Source organism: Caretta caretta, chromosome 3, assembly GCF_965140235.1.
Source record: "Caretta caretta isolate rCarCar2 chromosome 3, rCarCar1.hap1, whole genome shotgun sequence".
In the NCBI taxonomy this organism is placed as follows: domain Eukaryota; kingdom Metazoa; phylum Chordata; order Testudines; family Cheloniidae; genus Caretta; species Caretta caretta.
Window position 1 is genome coordinate 195,660,649 of NC_134208.1, and position 24,121 is coordinate 195,684,769.

General features: G+C 43.1%; 1 protein-coding gene across 3 annotated transcripts in view; it reads left to right on the top strand.

The window, feature by feature from the left end:
• Nucleotides 1-24,121, top strand: part of SERTAD2 (SERTA domain containing 2) — a 99,338-nt gene that overhangs the window by 22,718 nt on the left and 52,499 nt on the right. The window contains exon 1 of one of the 3 annotated variants that reach the window (XM_048842696.2): nt 18,682-18,838. The exons of the other annotated variants lie outside the window; for them this stretch is intronic. Within the exon in view, the coding sequence (XP_048698653.1) occupies nt 18,810-18,838 (29 nt within the window). The 5' untranslated portion in view covers nt 18,682-18,809. Of the gene's footprint in view, nt 1-18,681; nt 18,839-24,121 lie in introns of those variants that run through there. 3 annotated transcript variants of the gene reach the window in all.

The window sequence follows — 24,121 nt, forward strand, 5'->3', positions numbered from 1 at the left end:
AACTTTGCATGCAGCAGAGAGGTGATTTTAAGTGCTGTATAAGAGTATTTTGAGTCTGATCTCATTGTATGTAGTAGTCCTTTCTGTCAATTCATGCTCTAAAATATTTACTGCTTTGTCGAGTTGATATGATTGTACTGGAGATTGCCTGTTATATGGTACTTTAATTGTGCTGCAATCAAGCAGATGATTAAATTTGACTTTCCCATTGTGTTGAATTCAACACTTATTCATTTAAAAAAAAAACATGGGTACTTGTGGCACCTTAAAGACTAACAAATTTATTAGAGCATAAGCTTTCGTGGGCTACGGCCCACTTCATCGGATGCATAGGATGGAACATATAGGAAGAAGATATATACATACAGAGAAGGTGGAAGTTGCCATACAAACTGTAAGAGGCTAATTAAGATGAGCTATTATCAGCAGGAGGAAAAAAACTTTTGTAGTGACAATCAATATGGCCCATTTAGACAGTTGACAAGAAGGTGTGAGGATACTTAACATGGGGAAAAGGATTCAATATGTGTAATGAACCAGCCACTCCCAGTCTCTATTCAAATCCAAATTAATTGTATCTAGTCCTCCAATGAGAAACTGCTGAGCTTGAATTAATATGCAAACTAGATACCATTAACTTGGATTTGAATAGAGACTGGGAGTGGCTGGGTCATTACACATATTGAATCTATTTCCCCATGTTAAGTATCCTCATACCTTGTCAACTGTCTAAATGGGCCATCTTGATTATCACTACAAAAGTTCTTTTTTTCTCCTGCTGATAAGAGCTCATCTTAATTAATTAGCCTCTTACAGTTTGTATGGCAACTTCCACCTTCTCTGTGTGTGTGTGTGTGTGTTTGTATATGTGTGTATATCTATATCTATCTATCTATCTATCTATATATATATATATATAATCTTCTTACTATGTGTTCCATTCTATGCATCGGTGAAGTGAGCTGTAGCCCACGAAAGCTTATGCTCTATTTGTTAGTCTCTACGATGCCACAAGTCCTCCCTGTTTTTGCAGATACAGACTAACACGACTGCTACTCTGAAATTTTTCATTATAGTTTTAATTCTTAGTGGTTTTGGGGTTTTATTTAGTCTAGATATAATTCAGGGAACTGAACCTGACATGTTAAGCTTCTAACTAACATGAAAAATCGCGGTACCGTTTGACAGAAAATCAGAATATTATAGCAAAAAGTTGACAAACTGCTAAAAACAATTTTTCATGATTAAAATACGAGCCAGAAAAGGACTCTCAGTAACATGTTAAAATATTTGTCTTGTATAAAAGAGCTTCATGTCTGCATTATTCCTTGTGCTGCAATGGAGACAGCTAAAAAGTACGTATTCCTTGTCAATTCTGCAGTGAGAGTTTGCAGAATCTGTTAAAATCCCAGAGGGGAATGAGAACAACAGTAAACCTTTCAGTTTTCTGAATTAAAAAAATGTTGAAATCTCTTTTTAAGGGTATACATGAATGGGGTTAGTAATACAATCTGGCTTTATTTGAGGGGGAAGGGAGGGAAGAGGAGAGAAGAGAAGGGGGCCATTTTTGGTTAGGTGTTTTTACAACCATCAGTGCACAGTGTCATAGATCACTTCCTAAAGAAACTATTTGGTATAGGATGAAAACAATCATAGGGTATTTCCCACACATTTTATAGAAAGAATGTAAACCAGGGATTGTTTCGGTCTCAGAAAGGAGGCACAATAGTGTATCTCTTAAACCTGGAAGAGCCCTAGCCTACTGTTAGCCAGACTATTCCTTGAAATCAGTGTGGGTAGAAAGTACTCAGCACCCATGCAAGGCTTTTGGCATGTGGTAGTAGGATCTGGTCCTTCTTGATTTATATGTAAGCCTCAGATTATTTAGATAAGACCAAACAATTGAAGCCTTCAAATAACCCTTATGTTGTAACAGGCCTGTAAGTGAAAGATAACCCAGTTAAGTTAAGAATGCTCACATGTAATCCACTTGGGTAAAATTCATCCACCCGCCTGAAGCCCAAATATTTGGACTCTTTGCAGGTGGAGTGTAGAGGGGTTGCGGGGTGAAATTCACCCCTCTCAAACCAGAGCAAGTGAACTGATTTGCTACACACTCCTCTGCACCAGCTGGGGGCCGCTGGATCCATGTAAACGTGGATCCTGAAGCCTCTATCTTGGAGCAGGTTTGTGCACCAATCTATTCAGGGTCAGTATGTAGCTCCTTTCTGCTCATGTAAGGGATGCGCAGGTGATCTCTCACTTGGAGTGTCGAACACAGCACAGCTCAGTGAGACTTTGTGGGCATGAGAAATTTACAGAAGTGTTGCCAAAGTGTAAGAAAAAGACATCCCCCTCTGACCTCAGTTCAAAGAGGGTAGGATACATCCTGGGCGGTTACACGCTGTGCTTGAGGTTCAGTGCCCTGCGTCCACTGTCATTTGTCTCTTACTGATCTGGTGGCATATTACTATATTGTGTAATCCCAGTCTCTGCTGTGTGGCTTCGTTCTCCCGAGGTCTGGCACAGTTTTTGTACTTATGCCCACAGAGGGTGAAATCCTGACTCCATTGAAATGGATGGGTGTCTTGCAACTGACTTCTGTGGGGCCAGGATTTCACCCAGAGTTTCCATGTGAGGCATAAGTGGCATAGCGGGCCTTGTGCTGGCCTTCTGCAGCATGTGTCAATTTCCAATATCAGCTAGCGACAAAGGCATTTCAGTTCTCAGGCGTGGCCTCACTACAAACCAGATCCTGCTGTCTGTTCTGCAAAGGTCGGAAGAAAGAACCATTAGGGTGGTTCTCCTCTTCTCCCTATTCCCATGTGTAAATGCCAGGGTGCTATCCTGCTTTATCATCTTGCCCACTATGACAAAGTTCCTGCTCTACCTTGATGGGACTTGCGCTTATTCGCGGATTTGCTCGCCTTGGAGCTTCATGGCAGCCCTCAGCTTGGCCGTTTTTCTGAACCCACAGTCCAGGTCGACTCCTGTGTCTGACCAGGAGTTGGGAGGATTTGGGGGGAACCCGGGCCTGCCCTCTACTCTGGGTTCCAGCCCAGGGCCCTGTGGAATGCAGCTGTCTAGAGTGCCTCCTGGAACAGCTGTGTGACAGCTACAACTCCCTGGGCTACTTCCCCATGGCCTCCTCCCAACACCTTCTTTATCCTCACCATAGGACCTTCCTCCTGGTGTCTGATGATGCTTGTACACCTCAGTCCTCCAAGTCTGCGTTCTCACTCTCCGCTCCCAGTGCCTCTTGCTCCCAGCGCCTCACACGCACACCACAAACTGAAGTGAGCTCCTTTTTAAAACCCAGGTGCCCTGATTAGCCTGCCTTAATTGATTCTAGCAGCTTCTTGATTGGCTGCAGGTGTTCACAGAATATCACGGTTGGAAGGGACCTTAGGAGGTCATCTAGTCCAACCCCCTGCTCAAAGCAGGACCAATCCCAATTTTTACCCCTGATCCCTAAATAGCCCCCTCAAGGATTGAACTCACAACCCTGGGTTTAGCAGGCCAATGCTCAAACCAGTCTCCAGAAGGTTCTTGATTGTTCTGGAACCTTCCCTGTTACCTTGCCCAGGGAAAAGGGACCTACTTATCCTGGGGCTAATATATCTGCTTTCTATTACTCTCCTGTAGCCATCTAGCCCGACCCTGTCACACCACCTAACATGCTGGTCACACAGTGCAATTTAGTGGAGATATGGGCTGTGCTTAATGCACACGCTGTCAGTGGTAATCCCGAGCTGGACACTTACAAACCAGTCCTGTTCCAAGGAACAGTAAGCTGTGTGTTGCAGCCTGTTTTGCCAAGACTTCCTGCTCTGCAACTGCAAGATGGCTCTTGAGATGGCTGCACTGCTGGCCCCACTCTGGGTTCTCTTACCCCCTCTATATGTGGTTCCCCCAGGTAAGGATGGCAGTTTGCCCTGTTTTTGTGACTAGGGTTCATTGCTTATAGGCATCCCCTCTTATATCATGCAGCACATTAGACCCAGCTTATGTGGCAATGGTCCCAAACTTGCCCAGCAGAGTTACAGAGTAATGTTAGTTGATTATGACTTTTTTCTATAACCTTCTGTTTTACCAAGATAATTCTTTTAAAAAGTGTGTCAGATTGCTTTATCTGTTTTCAGTGTCTATTTGCTTTTCAGGAAAGATGTGGACAAGTTGGAGAAAGTCCACCAGAGAACAACAAAAATTATTAAAGGTCTAGAAACCATGATCTATGAGGAAAGATTGAAGAAGAATTGGGTTTGTTTAGTCTGGAGAAGAGAAGATGGTGAGGGGAGGGTGAACATGATAAGTTTGCAAGTTCAGAAAAGATTGTTACAAGGAGGAGGGTGAAAAATTGATCTAATTAACCTCCGAGGATAGGACAAGATGCAATGGGCTTAAATTGCAGCAAAGGAGACTTAAGCTGGACATTAGAAAAACTTCCTAACTGTCAGGGTAGTTCAGCACTGGTACACATTACCGAAGGAGGTTGTAGAAGCTCTTATTGGCGTTTTTAAGGACAGATTAGACAAACACTGGTCAGGAATGGTCTAGTTATTACATAGTCCTGCCCTGAGTGCAGGGGACTGGACTAGATGACCTACTGAGGTCCATTCCAGTCCTACACTTCTATGCTCCTATTTGTCATGTAGCTTAGGCATTTGTCATGTAATGCCAGCTCCAGTGATTAAAAAGTCATGGATCAGGCCTCCAGAAATCATGAGAATAATTTAAAAATCCTGGAACCATTCATTTAAAAAAAAGATTTTTATTTGCCTTCTGGTGTTTGAGCTTTAGGGTACCAATTTTCAAGCTTTTCTCCACAACCATAAGGGCTAGAAATTAATGTTGTTAAAGATGAAGTGAAGTTTGAGTCTCTTATGATCACTTGACTCCAGGAGGTGGGGCTTTAAGACAAACATCCGGTATTGCAAGAATGGCAATCAAACTGCAAGAGCTGGCAATGCTGCATGAGACTGCCCTGATATCTTACTGAATTTCCACAGTGATCAAAATAGCGATGAACAATTGCAAAGATGGCTTCTCTTCAGACCCTTGAGCATGAAGCAAATTAGTAAATATGCAAGCCAGAGGTTTGTGAGGTGGGGAGGGTTCATTACTGAAACATTCCTTGATCTGACTTCATGGAAATGAGAAGGACTTAAATTCTGAAGTTTGTTCAGGTCAGCAATGGACCGTAAATTCTTACTAGAATTCACCCTCTGTTGTCGCGGGCAGTTGTTGAGTGAATCTCTGCCATGATCACTTTGGGGGAGAGGTGGTGGTGGCTAGCTGGCTGGCATTTGGCTCTCTGCTCTTCCATTCCCTTGCTGCTAGGCCTGGGAATTCTTCCTCTGCCTGGGATTCTGACTGTCTACTTTCATGTGGGCCCTTGCTACCCCAGCAGCCTACTTGGATAGGGGTGCGTGTGTCCTTTTCTGCTCCCTTGAGCATGAACAGTGTGAGGAGGGAGAGGCTCACAAAGATGAAGAGTAGGTCTCCAGGTCCACCCCACTGAGGCACCTTATGCTGCTTGTCACAGTGAGCTGGCAGGAGGAAGGCTAGACGTAGAAAGAGAAGAAGAACAGGGTGACAGCATCACAGGTCATAACAGACACGGGGAGTGGGGCTCTTGCCATTGGAGTTCAGGTGTCCTCAGGGTTCTATTCTGAGAGCTGCTGCTCCAGGCACTGGCTCAAGTGAGTGCGGTGCAGCTGAGGGTAGTTTACATTAGCTTTTGCTGTGGGTGGAGGGGTGGCTTTTTTTTTTTTCTTTCGTGCAAGGCTATGAGGATAGAAGGAGGGCCAGGCAGGGCTGGTGAGGTTAAAGAAATCTGCAAGGAAGACACCTACATTTGCAAGCGGTCTCCTGGCCCTAGAAGTGCTACAAACCTTCCTGCTGCTGCCTGCCTCTGCTGCCCTAGCCCCGTCACCGACCACACAGTCATCTTCCCTCTGGTGTTGGCCTTCACTGGAGAAGAACCCTACCCCTATGCAGCTGAGAGCTGCAGAACTGAGGAAGGCAGCTGCTATGTAGAGCAACTAAGCCTTCCTGCAAGTATCCCACCGTCCCTATAAATATCATGGCCTCCTTCTACCCTCCCCCACTCCGTTTTTCCAGTGGGCCACAGAGTCTCCCCTGCTGCAGAGCAGTAAGTAGATAGGAATTTTCTCCATGCTGTCACCCCACTTCCCACCTTAGCCCTGACAGTAAGGCTCCATGAAGTACCCTATCCCAGCTCCAAGAGAAGGTCTGTGCAGCCAGGTAATCATTCTTGACCTTGATGCTGTCTTTTAATCTGGAAAGGATCTCCCTCTTGCTCGCCTCCAGATCTGCCCTTTTAAGGGCAGTGGCAGGCACAGGAAATCTACTGATCTCCCTTGGCGGGGAAGCCACAGAAGTCAGACTGGGAGGAAGAAGTCAGGAAGGCAAACCGGAGGGTGGGGAAATTCAAGAGCAGAAGGAAACAGCGTTTTATGGACCTGTGCAGCACAAATAGGAATTTGAATAATTTGACAGCTAGGTACATCGTGCGGGCCCTTAACGTCTGTGTGATTGAGCAAATGGGTGGCTGATTTTATGACTAGTGTTAACATTACTGTTCAAAATCTCACAGTGCTCAGTTGAAACTCTTGTCTCCTCCCCTGAAGATTCACTTATTTCTGTTGTAAAAATGATCACGCTGATTTAAAATGGACAATTTTTTTTTTCTTCGAAGCAATATTGAGGCAGGACTTTGAACCCATGTCTTAAAAACAGGAAAGTGTGACAACAAGGGCGATTTGAATGAATAATAGATTGGGGGGGGGGGAGGACTCAACAAAGAAAACAAGTTGCTGCCTCTTCACCATTTTTCTTTCCCTTTCTGTGAGTGACTGAGAGTAAGCGGCAGTAACAGCTGCTGGCCAAAGCTTTTTACTTCCTTTCTGCTGTACTCGTCTCAAACACAGGGCCCTGCTGAGGGAGCGAGGAGCAGCATATGAAGTGCGCCAAACAGAGGGTGTGGTTTCACCAACCAAACACTTCAGCAGAAAGCAACAGAACTGCTTCTGTGATAACACACCCTCTCCAGAATGGGGGGGGGGGGGGGTTATTTTGTTGTTTTAGGTGAAGGGTGGTTCTTTGGGCCCCCAGCACATCTTTTTAGCTTGAAAGAGATCAAGTGTTTTTGTTTTTGTTTTTTTTTAAATCGCACATTTGCCCAAAAATATTTTATCTACTTTTGATACAAGTAATATCCAAAATTACTGTAACTGAAAGAGATCAGAGGGAAAACCTTTTCTTTTCTCAGCTTGTTGACTTTGAGAATTTCGATAACGCTTTGGTGGCAGCTAGTTAGTTCCACCCTTTGCTCTGTTCTGTTTTCTTGTTTGTGTGTGTCTCTCTTTCACATGGCAAGTGGTAGAGAATTTTTTTTTTTAAATAGAAATATTGTGATTGTAAAACCACAAAAATTGGCAGGGGACAATGGGAGCAGGTATAGAGCTGAAAGTAATTTGTAAACTCTTCCTCCCCTCCCCCACTTGGCTAGATTTCAAGTGGACTGTGTCCTTTCCAGGCAAGTTAAAGTGTCTGTCTCAACTATGTTTTGGCACAAAGTTGCAGCTTTTCATTTGCACCCTGAGGTGTATTTATTTTATTTTTCTGTTTCTTTAAAAAAAAGAAAAGAAAAGAAAGATGAAGAAAAAAATCTTAAGTCAGATGTGGGACAAGGTCACTTTCATGTTGTACAACTGAAGTCAACAGGAGAAGCTTGTGTGGATCTGAGGGCAGAATTTAGCCCAAGCTTGTTAGTTTAACTCCAAAATAAGTAGTGATCTTGCTGCCTAGACAATTACTATATGGTACATCTGGTACACGGGGGTGCAGGGAATAGCCATAGAGCATTCTGCTTTGGATCTGTAGCTTTTTTAGCTTGAAGTGTTGATGTGTATGTTCTTCTGATGTGAAGTTACTTGCCTTTTTTTTTTAAGATGTTTTTTTTCCATCTTAAAAAGAGGTGGCATCTTTTTCTTAAATTGTACTAGAATATTAATCTCTCCTTTCCCCCCACATTTCACCAAAATTACCCCTGTACGTAATCCTGTTGTATCTTTCTTCTAAATACATACAGCATATGTGTGTGACAGTGATGCAGAATGGCTCTGGTAGGAGAGAACTGGGCTGGGTTTGGTTTTTCCCCCTCTCTCCTATATTTTTGTATGTATGTTTTAGGAGGATACATTTTCTGATAGACTACATGATCAATGGAAGACTAAACTCCAGAATTTCTGACACAGGCACAAGGTCTAATTAAAAGCAACCCAATGGACTGAGGAATTGAAAACATTTAATTGAAAAATTCATGGATAACAAAAATCTGAACTTTATCTGCAGGAAATATTAATGAAGGAGAAGCTGAGACTTTATGCGAGTGCCCTTTTCTCCCTGGGGTAGAATGCCAGACATAGTCACATTGAAGACATTTCGGAGTAACTCCAAACACCTTTAAGTCGCTGAAAGTACAAAGATTAGAAAGCAAGTTGCTGTTATTGCTATTGTACATTTTTCTTTCACAGTTTCTGTAACTGTTTAAAGCTATCTCCCTGACAAAGTCCCATTATTAAAGCTTTGTGACTATGGCTCCATGGGGTAAATTTTCAAAAGAGTTGTTTGGGATTTTAGCTATCTGACTCTCATTGGCTCCAAAGGGAGTTGTGCAGCTAGAATCCCACATAATTCCTTGGAAAATGTACCTGCAAGAGTTTGTGCCATCTCAAATCAAGACGAATTTGCAGGGAGTGCAGGAACTGTCAGATGACATAATGTAACAGCGATCATTTTGATAGCTGACACGTGGAACTCTCATAAATGAACTCATTAGCTTTTACATAAAGTTTTAGAACTTTTGAATGAATTACAGCTGGAAAAAACTGTATCTTGTGCACTTTATTTATCTAGTTTAAATGCATTTGTTTGTCGGTCATAGATGCGGAAATCAGTCGCGTTTGCAATTCTAACAAAAGTAACTAATATTACACATTTATAATGAATCGTGTATCATGAAGGATCCTAATGCACTTTGCAAGCTATTCATATACACATACAGAAATCATTTCACTTGCTAATGAAAAGCATCCACATTAGGGTGGAATGCAGCAGCTGTTTAATGGTACAGCAACATATAAGAGTTTAGGACAGGAAGTGGAGAAGTTTATTGTAGCTATTTGAAAGTGTATGGGGAAGTTAAGTAAACCGGTTACCTACACTGAGAGAGGGTCAGGACACCTGAGCTTTTTCTTGCAAAAAGTACTGCTAGATCTTTAATATTCAGGTGGTCAGGACATGGTTTTCAATATCTCATCTTAAAAATACTCATTGGCTCAATAATACTGAGTCAGAGGGAAGAAGAGTGCTATGATTGAATCCCTACCTACTCCATTTCCTGCAACACTTGGATTTTTCTCTGAAGGTCTCTCTCTTTTTCATGTATTGACCCAACCTCACCCTGCTCAGCTTGCAAGAACTGAGGAGATCACAGCCCAAGGTATGGCTGTAAGCCGTAAAAATGTAAGGACTGATGTTGATTATATCAATGAGTGAGAGAGGTTATACATGGATGCACTCTTAATAAATGCTACAGCCAAATCCTTTCAGTCCTTCCTTTTTCATCTATTATCAATAAAACATTTATTTTGATAATGCCTGGTTTTAAGTGAGCGTGAAAGGAGCCAGATTAACCAAGGGTTTTGGAGACTGAAGTCCTCTGCTTACCCACAGAACAGGTGTGGCCCAGGCAGCATCCATGTGAGCTGCCCCAACATGTCCTGCCAGACACTTCAACTTAAGGCTGAGGTATACTATCTCTGAGGATAAGAGTTGCTTAGTCTCCAAATCCATCCATACTTTGGCTGTTCTGATTGTATGCTGCTAGCCAGGTTCTCCGTTAGTGCCAGCTGTAGACGTGAGTTCTGAGACATTCTCTGGGGCAAAAATTAACTTTGAATATCCTTAGGGAAAGCCAGCAACTGGGATTTGGTTTCCATCTGGGTTGGATTCAAACAGGTGACCTGGTGCTCTATACTGCATTTGGGTCCCTTGAGCCATCCAGTCCCTGAGGGCTAGTTCACTTTCCATTTTTGTAGTTGACTTAACTTTTGCACGGTGGATCAAATTCTGTCCTTGGTTATAACCAGGCAGTGCCCTTGATTTGAATATAAATGAGGACACAATTTTTGTTCTTTTTGTTTGTTTAGAAATTGTTTGGGCACAGGAATATTTGTAGTGATATGAACTTGAGATATAGGTTCCCACTTGAAATACACATGCTTTACACTACACACACACACACACACACACACACACACACACACACACACACACACACACACACACACCCAACATGTAAGGTAAACAAGCAATGACTAATGCAGAGGGAAATTTCTGTTACAAAACCTGAAACTGGACAAAACTTTCTGGGCTTTGGCTTTCATTACAAGGCCTGGTGATCTTTGGCAGTAATTCGAGTGAACTTGGGACTTGTTAAATGCAGTGTCTGTTTCTAGTTTTGAACCAAAACCAGGCAAAACTCGGAAGCTTCATGTTCAGCTTTGGGTTCACTCAAACTTGCAAATTAAAGCAAAACTCAGGTGGTCTGAAGCTGCTGAGTTTAGTGCAGCTCTTGTGACCACCAGCCTTTGAAATAGGAGCTTTACCTTAATAAGATGATATTAATCTTATGATCTTTGAAGAAACTGTAAAGGGGATGGGATTGAGGGGATGGGCTGAAGTCAACTGCTAGTCAGTGCAGCCAGGATTTCATCCAAGAACTTTCTCAAGGCCTGGAGGGGGGGGGGGGGGGGGAGGAGGGAGTGTGTGTGTGTGTGTGTGTCACTGTCAGGGTGGGTGAGTGGTGTCCAATTCTCCTTCGCCTAATCACAGATACAGGTGCATGACTGCAAGTCTGCCATCGCTCAAGGGTTTTACTCAGGATAATTAGTTGGCAGTGCCAAGACCCAGAGAAAAATAATTAAGTCCCTATAAAAATAACTTGCAAGCAACATTGAAATAAACCGGTGACTCTAGTTATAGGTAGTGAGTACTCTGTTTGGTTTCAGATGGCAGAAACTGAGTATGCTGAGGAGTGTTAACCTACAGCACTCATCATAATTTTCTGTGCACCATCCGGGAAGGTAAAATTCATTGTCTCTGTGCTGATCAACTCATAGAAGTTAGAGGGGGTGAAATGGGATTCCTGTGAGCCCGGAGAGCAAATACATCCTCTAGTACTCTTAAACTACAGTCCTCTCCAAACTGCGTTGTGAAGGGCTCTCTTACTGTGCCTCAGGAGCCAATTTAAACAAACTTTTGAAAAATTGTAATCACAAAATATTTGCGTAGTGCTAATCCTTGTCAAAGTATTTTCTTTTTCTTAGTAGTTGGAAAATCAGATAAGCATGTTAAATCAGACACATGTTGAATAAGATTGTCAAACCACAATATATAAAAATGTATATTATCTGTGTGCTGTAAACATCTACTTTTGTTGGTGTGCTGCACAAAGTTAGGTCAAATGTTGTGTTCCAAAAAGCTGGCTAAGTCAAAACAATTCTCCTAAAAGTATTGTATTTCAAATGGACAACATTTGTTAAGTTTTACTGACCTTTCAATTATGGAGTGCTCAGAATATGTGCACAAAGGATGTTGTCTGTAATTTTAAATGGTTAATGGTTAATTTACACTTAGGCAAAAAGATCCCTCTGTGAAGAACCACATTGGTTTATAAAGCTCCAGCCTTATGAACACTTCTAGCCTTGCCCATCTATGAGCTAACCTTTGACATGGTTGGTCCACTAACTCCACTAATAACCAGCTTCATGATTCATTTTGTACTGTGAAAAGAACAGGAGTACTTGTGGCACCTTAGAGACTAACCAATTTATTTGAGCATAAGCTTTCGTGAGCTACAGCTCACTTCATCGGATGCATCACGAAAGCTCATGCTCAAATAAATTGGTTAGTCTCTAAGGTGCCACAAGTACTCCTTTTCTTTTTGCGAATACAGACTAACACGGCTGTTACTCTGAAACCGGATTTTGTACTGTGTTTTGCAAAAACTAATGTGCAAAATCCTCAGTTTCTAAATGCTCAGCACCAGAAATATTCCTTCAGATTAAGACATTCTTAGGCTTGATTTAAGATGAATCCCTAATATTTAATGCTTATTATTTGTTTTATATTTACAAAATGCTGTGCAAATATCACTGATTTGTAATGTCTCAAGGAGCTTTCAGTTAGCCTCCATGAGACTGTGTACTTGCTCTTACTCTTTTCTGTACTATGTATGCCTGATGTTCTTCTTTCTGCTGCCCTAAATAATAGGACAGCACGTTTTCCTACCTTCCAAGTAAGATGAGTGTTTTTTAAGGGAAAATGTTAATTTTTACATCACCCAACAATGTTAGGCACCTCACAGAATAAATAAAAGGATTGATTCCTGCCGTGAAGAATTTGAAGTCTAATTGATTGAGACAATAAGGAGCGAAAGAATGGTCTTGTACTAAAGGCACTACTAGACTGGGGCTCTGGAGACCTGAGTTCAGTTCCCAGATCTGTCACACACACTTGCTGTGTGAGCTTGAGCAAGTGACTTAATTTTTCAGCCTCAATTCCCCATTAATAATATTCCCATTCTCCAACCCTTTGTCGTTTCTGTTTAGATTGTAGGTTCTTTGGGGCAGAGATTTTCTCATCATGTATTTGTAAAGAACCACATCCTATAAGAAGACACCAGGAGTGAGTATGAGGGGGATAGTTTGGTTATGCTTGCATCTTGGAGATCCCACTGGATTTCTAAACAGTGTTTGTCATTCGATAACTCCTTATCTTGGGAACTAGAAAATACACTCAAGAGCATCCCTTCAAGTGACTCTCTTACTGTTCTTTTTCCCTGTTGTTGCTCCAGTTTCTGACCTACATTACTTAGGCACTCTCTCATTTAAGAGGGCATAACTCCTGCACAGGCTGTCTACTTGCTTTCACTGGACGTGGCATTCAGATGCAGCAGGATGATTTTGATGGTGTTCTTGGGACTTACTGAGCCATCTGTTGGTGTCAAAATGGTACAGTGCTCTGCACTCTGATCTCTTACTTTATTCCCTTCTCAGAAGATACTTTCCCCTTTTTTAGGATGATGTATTACTTCAGCTCTGCCTTGTAAAGGGACAGTTTTGTAGCTAACTTGCTTGTTAGAATACAGTTTGCTGGTGGCTGCCTTTACTGCAAAACTAACCCTCTATAGAAATCCATTGTTTCCAATGTACTGCTGTTGGCAGAGGTGTTTGCTCCAACTTCCTAATTTTAACTGTTTTATTACCTTAGTATAAATGTGTCTTTTAGTCTTTCTTTTCCTTTACTCCCTTTTATCTGAGCACAGATCACATGATACCAGGCCTTAACCAGCACCAAGCAACTGCTGGTCATTATGTGCCGTCAAATGGCACCATTCCCAATTCTCCATAGCTGGCAATTCTCCTCCTCCTCCTTCTGTTTTGTGGTGGTTGTTTTACTCCTGTAAAGCTCTGTTTTCCACCCCTCTTGCCAAGCGCATTTCCTGACCATGGCCATGTCATTCACTATTTGCCCCTCCCCACCCATTTCCTGGCCTCACTTTTATTTTACATCCCTCAGTAGCAGTGGTCAGCATATGTTGGGGCACCCCACCCAGTGCTTCCAAGTATTCTTCCGAATGCAGTAAATCCTGCTGACCATTGTGTTCGTGTTGCGTAGATCTATGAAAATTCCAAAGCTCTGGGTTTTTTTCTTTTGATATACACATTTTACAAATAAACTGTGATTTGAAACTGCATGTTTTGAACTGTTTTCAAACAATATAACCTTGATACAACGGTGTTTTTATAAAAACAAGCATTTTGTTAGTCTGATGTGTCTACAAGATTCCAGTCCCCAGCAGCAATTCTAAATATCCTGGCATAAATGGCCTGATAAAATACATTCATATTGTTTTAAAGGTAGTTCTGCAGATGAACTACAAGTAAACCATCTCCTTCACAGCACCATCCATTTTCTATTGCTTTTTCCATCTGGCCCTACATGTAGAAAATGCCTCATACCAAGATCGAAGTTGTTGTTTAAGTGCAACTCCTGTGACAATCTGCTGGGCATCTTATTGGTGCATACCCCTGTCCCTTACAGGCTTCCTATTTAAGCTGGCAGACTGGTGCTTGTACTGGTGTCACCAAGACTGGTTGTCCTGGGGGGCTTTGTGCAGACAATATATTTAGCTCAGTGACCTGGCATCTCATGACTTTCATGTTTCAGAGTAGCAGCCGTGTTAGTCTGTATTCGCAAAAAGAAAAGGAGGACTTGTGGCACCTTAGAGACTAACCAATTTATTTGAGCATAAGCTTTCGTGAGCTACAGCTCACTTCATCGGATGCATGCCGTGGAAACATGACTTTCATGTCACTCTTGAGGTCATCCCGTGTGACTGTTGATTCTAATTGTGGAAGTGGATACGCTCTGGACCTGATTTTTACAGTATGATGCTGGGGGTATAAGGAACTTGCGTGATCTGAGCACCATCTCTTCCAGCCCAAGCTAAAAGCCTTTCCAGCCTTCTGACCCTGCAGAGGGCCTCTCAAGATGGTCTGCTCTTGAAGACTGATGGGTCCTAGTGAGTTTAGGACATGCTGCCTCTAGACCAGGGTGTTTCCTAGTGGGACACTATGAATCCATTGTCCACAATCATCCTCTAGGCCCAAAAGGGCCCCTCTCCCTGAATCATCCTAGCAGGTCACTGTGAGTTTCTAATGAACTGTGACAGATGAAGCAGGAGAGGGGTATGTAGAGGCCATGCATTAAAGGAAATGTAATTGCAGCATGGGACATTTTTACCATCCTGTGCCATGAGGATACTTTGTTTGGAGTCCTGAAGGGTTTGGTCTTGCTCTCTTGCTGATGTGTATGTGTGAACATGCTGAGGTGTTATCGATATACTGACAACGTTCCTCTTTCTGTCCCCATCCCATCAGGCCCAGTTTGAGCTTTTCCCTGCTCACTTAGTGTCTGCCTAAGGCACCTACCTAAGTGGAGTGTCTGATGGAGATGGTGACTTGCGTGAAATCTAGTGGGCTTTGGCACCGCCCAGGTAAGAGAGAGGTGAAGCGTGTTGACAGAGGAGAAATTTTTGAGAAATTTGCAGGGTCACTGAGTGCACTCCCAGATGATTTATCTGCCTACCTGTTATCAAAGGGAATCACAGTCACTTCTATTGGATTCCCGCTCTCTAGTGACCCAGGACATGCCCCTCTTCATCTTTTGGCCTGCCAACATTTTGCAACATTTTCTGTCAAATGCTGTCTTGCCTCTCTTTCTGAAGAGAGGCAGGGCACTCTGTCTGGGCCTGTCCCAGAAGAGCTGCTATTGTAGAACACAGCTGCCCACCTTGGGAAGAGGGCATGTTGGCCGGAGCATCTTACACCTGTCCTCCATACTTTACTTTGGCTGCCAATCTATGTCTGGGAAAAATTCAAGGGACCAGTTATTATGGTGTGTAAAGCTGTGCGTGGTCTAGAATCTGGCTCTCTCAAAGATGGCCTCTTCGTGTATGCTGCCACCATGGCACCTGTGCTCAGCAGGGATCTGTCTGCTTTGTTTTGTCCCAGTAGGAGAGCTCACAGAAACTGGGTCCAGCGTGTTCTCAGCAGCTGGCATTCACCAGAGACCTGTCTGAGCCTGATTCTGGCTATATTTGTCCAGGCCTGTAAAAGAATTTTCCATGATTGGCCTTCTGGCTGTTCCCCCATTTCACAGAGGTTGGCCCAATAAATACAGAAGGAAAAGGAGTATATGTTCCCTGGAATGCGGAAAATGTCTCTTTATCTAAATCATGTAAAATGGGTCTAGACAATCGCCTTTTATAAATCTATGTAATAGCAAATCTTAGTTCATATATCCATGTTCAAAAACCTTCAGCGTTTAGAGGAGCAGAGCTTTGCAGAAACCAGCACTGTGGTATCAAAGATTTAGATGTCTGGCTACGGATGCAGGTAAAGTTTAGGATATAGGTGCAAATGACACTGCAGGGCAAGTCTCTTTCCTGGCCACAGGCAGGGGGTGAGAGTATTTGGGAAGTCATGCTGGAAGCAATAGGACTGCTTCTGTGTTACCTGCAGAACTGCTACCATGGCACTACAGTGAAGATAGACACAGCATAACGTGTAACTCTTTAGCACTAGGAGACTGGGATGAGGGTTGGTTTTTTTGTTTTGTTTTGTTTTTTATGGTTTGGACCATATCTGAATAAAGAGATTTGTCTTGTGAACCATCTCAACTACAACAACTGTCTACATAGCAAAGTAATATTAGGAAAGTGTGTCTACATTTTAGCATTTTAGCATCTTTATTTTGGTCAGTCCCATCTGGGGAAAAAGAAGTTGCTCACACTGTGTCTACTCATCTCTTCTCCTCTCCTCCCATCTACTCTGTGATTCTTTCCCTTCTTTCTTGCACATGCTTCTCTGTTACTTGACCACACTTTTCTCCTCTCTTTGGCTCCATTCTTCTTCTTCTCTCTCAAGATGCTGCCCAGTGACCTGGCCCTCTTCTACCCCTTCTCCCCAAGACAAAATATCTTGCTACCTCATTCCTTTCTCCCCGGTTATTATTCCTTTACCGGTGGTTAGCCGCTCCAGTCATGCTAGTGGTGCCTGAGGGCAGTGCAGTTCTGCCCTCCGGTGCTCCTATTGGAGACAGCCAGTCTGCTTCCTCCTCCTCCTTTTTCCTCTAGCTGCTTTTACTAGTCTGCCAGCTCTTCTTTGCAATGAAGAGTCTTGGCATCTGTAGAAGCTGCTGGAAATGAGATAGAAAGCTAGCAACATGTGACCAGCCAACGCTCCACAAACCACAGTTTGGGACCCAGCAGGCTAGGATACCCTTGCCCTAATGTTTAGGTCAGAGGGAAGGCTTTTATTTTTCATTATTAATTTCCATAATGAACTCCTATTTCCCACCACACTGACAAATGTAAACATTTATGATGATCCATGATGGTTTCACTAAATTCCATATGCACAGTAGCTGTAGTTTTAGAAATCTCTCAGCTGTTCAGAAAAATGAAGAGATCTGCCAGACCTGAAGAAGAGCTCTGAGTAGCTCAAAAGCTTGTCTCTTTCCTGAACAGAAATTGGTCCAATAAAAGAGATGACCACATCTACCTGCTCTTTGATATTCTGGGATCAACATGGTTATAACAACAACGCTGCAGACAGAAAAATGAATGCTCTTAAACTTTTGTGGAAGAAGGTGAAATTATACCATCTTTGTCTTCCTCTGAATTTGGCCCTGCTTCTGTAATTTAATCTGCTTGCATCTTTTGATGGCTTCAGATGACTGACTTGATGCTGTATTAACTAGTTGTGGCTTTTAGTGCATCATTAGCCAATGATCATTTGATAATTTACTTTTCCTTCCCTGTGTGGCATGCAGAAATTTGCCTCCTGAGCTAAACGTAAACCTCTGTCTCTAGGAGGAAGCGATCAGTATGCTAATCTCAAGAACTACCAAGTTTTCTTGACCCATATTGAACCATTTTCCTGTTTTCCTATAGACCTTGAGCCTAAATGGGAAGGCTCTATCAGAACAGAGGGGAAAAAAGATACTTTTGCTGCTATTACTTTAGAAAAAGGTAATCTGACATCAAGAATTATTATGATGGATTCAGCAGGATTGTGGGGCTGTGCCCCCCGCCCCAAACTATTAAATCATGTTGCCATCAAAAGCCTTGCAGCATGTTACAATAATGCTTGGCAACTTGTATAATTGTTTAACTGAAATCACTTTAACACAACACTCAGCAAGAAAGTTTCTCCTTTGGAGCAGGCGACTACACAGTATCTTTCACCAATGCACAACTGTCTGTGGAAGCCAAGCATTTAGATTTATATTGCAAAGTATAGTGACTGTAAATCCTTACAAAACATATACTTTATTAGGGAATTAAAGTTTCCAGTTCTATGAGAGGGTACATAAAGAAGCAAATGTGCATGAAGATGCCTTGATTCGCTTGCACGCATGTACTGAAGGGATTTTTTATTTATTTATTTTTTTAAATGTAGAACAACATTTTTGTAGGGATCTCAACTCAGCCTCTCATTTTACTCTTGCAGTCAACTACAGGAACAGTTTTTGCAGAAGCAGCTATTGGCAGTTAGATATCTAACTCTCTGATTTGCAACATTAACTAGCTAGTTGTAGCTATTTGTTTAAATGCTTTTTTTGCATTCACAAAATTGCAACTTGCAACAGCAAAGCTGGGGAGACCACCTTTAAAAATATGGCACTTGAAATAAATTCAGGGAAACTTAGGCATTACTAGAACCACAGAATAAGAGAGAGGTTTAGTGGTTGGTGGCCTTTGCACACAGATCTCTGTGTGTGTGTGTGTGTGTGCGCGTGTGCATGTGTGCACACGCATGTACCTATCACAGGTGTTAAAGTCCATCGTAAAGCAAATGTAAGAAAGTAGCATGGAGATTTTTGTCCCTAAACCTTTGCTGTGAAAGAGCTTTCACATTTTCCATTCCTAATTCAAGAGCTGGAATGATCACGAAAGCCAGGTATCATATTACAACAGAAAGAGCGAAGACATTTGCTCGCAGCTTCATCAGCACACAGGACATTCACACAGCCATTTTCGTCTGCCCCTCAGTCCATGTACATATGATGTAAGGGAAATAGTGCATCTTTTCTATAAGTCTGTCCTTGAGAAGTATGATGTCTGAAAGGGAAGTACATGCCAGACTTTCATGGAGTTTGGAGGCAAAGCGCAGTACCGGTACGTGAACTGGGGAACCTTATTTTTGTTTCGCAGGGGACAGTGCAATGCTTTTTAGAAATTTTGTTACTACAATGTTTAACCGACAAGTAAAAATGTCTTTGATAAATAAAAATGTTCAGCTGAAATAATTTGAACTGATCATGTGTGAAAATGTGGGTGGATTGGTACCTTGAGTCTGGTAATCTGATTTTAAACTCGGTGAGCATAGTCTAGATACTGCATGTCCTTGCTTGTGATGGAGGGTTTGTCAGAGGCATTCTTAAAATATTCTTTTTTTGGGGGGGAGGGGGACACTAATCCTAGTCTGCTGGGACTGTCAAATATGGGGCCCAAATCCTGTCTCACTTAAACATGAACTTTAAGGAGAGTTGCACCTGTGTGAGTGAAGGCAAAAATAACTCTGATTCTGTGTTTGTTCCCTCCTTATTTTCCCATCCTCTTCCTATCCTCCACTTGTCTCTCTCTATTGGTATATCTTTCTTGTAATCATTTTCAAGGTAAGTGTATTTCCTCAAGCTAACTTCATCCTTTTAAAATGTTTGATGGTTTCTTCTGTCTATAAAATAGTCTCCCCTACCCCCTTTTTATTTTCTGAATTGGCCATGTCCTCCCTCTAATTCTTAACTTCAGTGTGTTTTTTTTTTTCTCTTTCATTCCACCCACCAGTCTTCTCCCCTCAGCCACCTGTCTTACTTCACCTTCATATCTCCTCTATGCCTTCTCTTGGTCTTTCCTCCACCAGTAGTTCTCTTCCCTGACCCTATCCCTCCTGTCCCCTGCATTATTCCTTCTCTTCTGTATGTTGGTGGCTGCATGGAGGGAGAAGGGAGCAGTAGCTTTTGGGGGGGATTGTAGTGCTTCTGAAGGGCAGGCCAGGCTCTGCAAGCCAGCCTGTGAATCGTTCTCCCTCTGCACCTTTTGATGGAGGGAATTGGAGAAGTCCTCGGTGTGGGTAGGTGACAGAAGAAAATCTGTGGTGCAGGCATACTGGCAAGGCTGTGAGGAGAGCAGCCCTGGGAAGTGTAGTTATCTGCCTTTGTGTATTTTGCATAGCCTAAGTATTGCAAGCAGGCATTCTCTGCACAGCTGGGGTCACTCCTAGCTATTTTGGTAATCCAGTGAGATGGCTCTTTTGGGGAGAGGATGGTGGGGACCCAAATTTAACTCTCTGATTTTAAATGGACCATTATCCATGTGATTGGGACTATGAATGACTTGGGGGGGGGCTAGTTGTTTTGTTGTCCTTTCAGCCCTAGCCTTCCATTCACATTTTGAAGGCTCTTTTCACAATGAAAAGAGGTAGAAGCCCCCCGCCCCGCTTATAATGAAAGCTCAGATCAATGTTAGCGGGACCTGGAAAGCCATGGGACTCATGGCCAGGGACCACAAAGGGTGACTCCAGGCACAACCAGTTACCCAGGGAATTTTTGAAGAGTTGAAGTGGTGTTTTTAATGGTATATTTCTTGGCGCTTAGTTGACACTTCCAATATGTCAGTCCCGAAACCATAGTCATTCACAATGTCTGACTGGTGTATTAAGAAATTCTGTAAACTACATTAACCCTAAATATGAAACCATATAAAATTATATATAATGTGTATATGAAAATAGTAACCTAGATGATTTGGACAGTTTTATATACTATCACTTCATCTGCCTTCACATCTCTCCTGAGTAACAGGTATGTTCTTTGTGTGCAAACTGTACGTGCAATATATAATATGCACAGACTACATTTGTACAAGTTGCATTTAATAGTGCATAATCTCCCCCCCCCCGTTCCCTCCCCTCCCAAATCAGGCTGACATTCCTCTGATGGGCCCCTGTGCTGGCAGTGTATTCCAGAGCTAAATGAAGCCCACAGCATTTCTGTGTGAAAGACAAAATGTAAGAAGTGGTGTTCTGTCATTTCCAGTGTTCCCAAGACTCTTCTTGGATAGAGCTGTTTGGATTTTAAAAAAAGAACAGAGCTGAGCTTTCTCCTGCAAAGCTTCAGCTAAACAGTCTGAAGTTTGGTTGGCTTGCTTAAAAGGAAAAGGAGTACTTGTGGCACCTTAGAGACTAACCAATTTATTTGAGCATGAGCTTTCGTGAGCTACAGCTCACTTCATCAGATGTATACCGTGGAAACTGCAGCAGACTTTATATACACACAGAGAATATGAAACAATACCTCCTCCCACCCCACTGTCCTGCTGGTATTAGCTTATCTAAAGTGATCATCAGGTGGGCCATTTCCAGCACAAATCCAGGTTTTCTCACCCTCCACCCCCCCACACAAATTCACTCTCCTGCTGGTGCTAGCCCATCCAAAGTGACAACTCTTTACATAATCAAGTCGGGCTATTTCCTGCATAAATCCAGGTTTTCTCACATCCCCCCCACCCCCATACACACACAAACTCACTCTCCTGCTGGTAATAGCTCATCTAAACTGACCACTCTCCAAGTTTAAATCCAAGTTAAACCAGAACATCGGGGGGGGGGGGTAGGAAAAAACAAGAGGAAACAGGCTACCTTGCATAATGACTTAGCCACTCCCAGTCTCTATTTAAGCCTAAATTAATAGTAAATTAATATTACTTTATATTAATATTATTAATTAATATAAATTAAATAGAGACTGGGAGTGGCTAAGTCATTATGCAAGGTAGCCTGTTTCCTCTTGTTTTTTCCTACCTCCCCCCCCCAGATGTTCTGGTTTAACTTGGATTTAAACTTGGGGTGGGGGGGATGTGAGAAAACCTGGATTTATGCAGGAAATAGCCCGACTTGATTATGTAAAGAGTTGTCACTTTGGATGGGCTAGCACCAGCAGGAGAGTGAATTTGTGTGGAGGGTGAGAAAACCTGGATTTGTGCTGGAAATGGCCCACCTGATGATCACTTTAGATAAGCTATTACCAGCAGGACAGTGGGGTGGGAGGAGGTATTGTTTCATATTCTCTGTGTGTATATAAAGTCTGCTGCAGTTTCCACAGTATGCATCTGATGAAGTGAGCTGTAGCTCACGAAAGCTCATGCTCAAATAAATTGGTTAGTCTCTAAGGTGCCACAAGTACTCCTTTTCTTTTTGCGAATACAGACTAACACGGCTGTTACTCTGAAACTTGCTTAAAAGGATCATTTTAGCAATGCATAGAAGTAACTCCTGGTTCCTGGTGGAAGTAGTAGTGATGAAATACCAACTAGAGAGGCTCTTCTTATGGTATTTCTGACTTCCGCAGAAGCAAGAAATACTAAAAACTTTGAGCCAGCCCCTTGCCCAGGTGATTTCCACTACAGTTCTGCAGACATGAAGCTTTCAGGGAGAGTGATATTGAGACTTGGATTGCTTTCTAACAGATATGCCATAGCACAAACAAGTTATGGGCTTGATGTACAAACTGTGAGGTTCTGTGGCCTGTGTCATGCAGGAGGTCAGCACAGAAGATCATAATGGTGCCTTCTGGCCTTATTAATCTCTGAATACAGGTTGGCCAGACTGACAGGTCCTTGTGCGTGTGTGTGTGTGTGTATGCGTGCGCAGGGAAGGGAAGGACAAGCAGCCTTGCCTTCCTCCCCCCTTGTACGGATGATGCAAATGCCTCTCGCAATTGCAGAGCACAAGGACTGGTCCCTCCCTATGCTCCTGGGAACCTAGAGGAGGTGGGGCCGCATCCCCATACTAGCCCCAAAGGCATGGAGGCCACGCACAGGGGCTGGGGTGGTGGTGAATGGATAAGCAGGATATCATGTTCCCCAGTATGCTGGGCTGGCTGCTCATGGGAGGATTGTGGCTGAGACACATCCATCTTAGAGCACCCCCTGAGGCCATGTGATTGTGGATGTGACAGCGTGGTGGCTAAATGTTCTGGTTTGACCTTAGGTGTTTATCTGCACGGAGCCTTCTGAGGTTTGCCCCTAACTAGTGTGGTTCCCACCTGCAAGGTAGAAATGTCACTGTGGGGTTCCTTGTTCCTCTTTGAATTCCATACCAAGGGTGCTCATTTTGCAAGCAGAAAGCCTACCTTAAGTATTCAGAGAGAGCCAGCCACCATACTTTCTAGGCACAATGATGTATTTTTCTAATAGCCAGCCCAACATCCTCATCATGGGCTCTGAAAGCCACGCTAGGGTCTGTCCAGCTCTTGACATCAGAAAGAAAGATTCTGCAGGCCGAATTCTGCCCTCTGTTCCAGTCAGTCTCTTCAGTGGGGTTGCATGGCTGTCAGTGAAAGCAACCTCTGAATAGAACTTCCTGAACACCTGTTGGTGATGGACAAGTTAGAACACAGAGTCCGGCTCATTCTCCTAGAGCTGCAATGTCAAAGGCAGTGGTAGCAAAAAGCCTGCTGTTGAAGTGATCAGCGATGATGAGACCCACAGAGGAAGCATCTGTTGAGTAAGAGGGTGCCTTTATTTTATTTTTTAATTTATTTAAACACAGTCAATTTCCAGGGTAGAACTGCATTTTAAAATTTAGCAGCCTTTTGTGCATCACTCTGACTACGCTTCCACATGCCAGGGGTGGGGGTGTCACTTTTTAGTCATGGTTATTTACTCACACAGATAGTGATTACCCTATGGTCACCAGAAACCTGTAATGAACACACAGTGCTGTGACTGGGTGTAAGGGCAGCAGTTCTGAACAAAATTATCAGGCAGTGATTCACCCTCTGCAATTAAAAAAAAATATTTAAAATCTCTGGACAATAGTTTACTTGGTTGAGGGGAACAACACCCCCCCCCCACCCAATGAATAGTCCATTGTTCAGACCCATTTGATTCAGTGTTTCTTAGCTGAATTAACGCTGTGAAAAAAGGCTTGCAACTTCAGTGTTGTTTTTTGACTCCCTCCCGCCCATCGATGCTGTTGCTGAATCCTGCTGTATCTTCTCCAGACCATTTCCAAACTCTCTTCGTTCCGCTCCGTTCTCTCTGCTAACACCGTCGTCCAAACCCGATCGTAGTTTGCTTGCACTACTGTGATCTTCCCCATCCCTGGCCTCCCAGGCTGTCACCTCGGCCCCCTTTAATCCATCCAAAGTGCTGCTGCAAAAATCATGTCTGCTCCCTGCTGTTCTAGTCAGGTCTAGCCCCTCTTCAAATCCTTTCGCTGTCTTGGAGTGCCTTCTCCACCCGTTTTAAGCAGCATATTCTTACCTTCAGGCTGCACAGTTTAGCCCCAGCCCGGCTCTGTGCTCTTGGTATTTTGTTTGCTATCTTTGTCATGCCCAAGCTGGACAAGTAGATGCTTTATTATGTCCCTCGCATCTCTGCACCATCTTCCCTGTGATC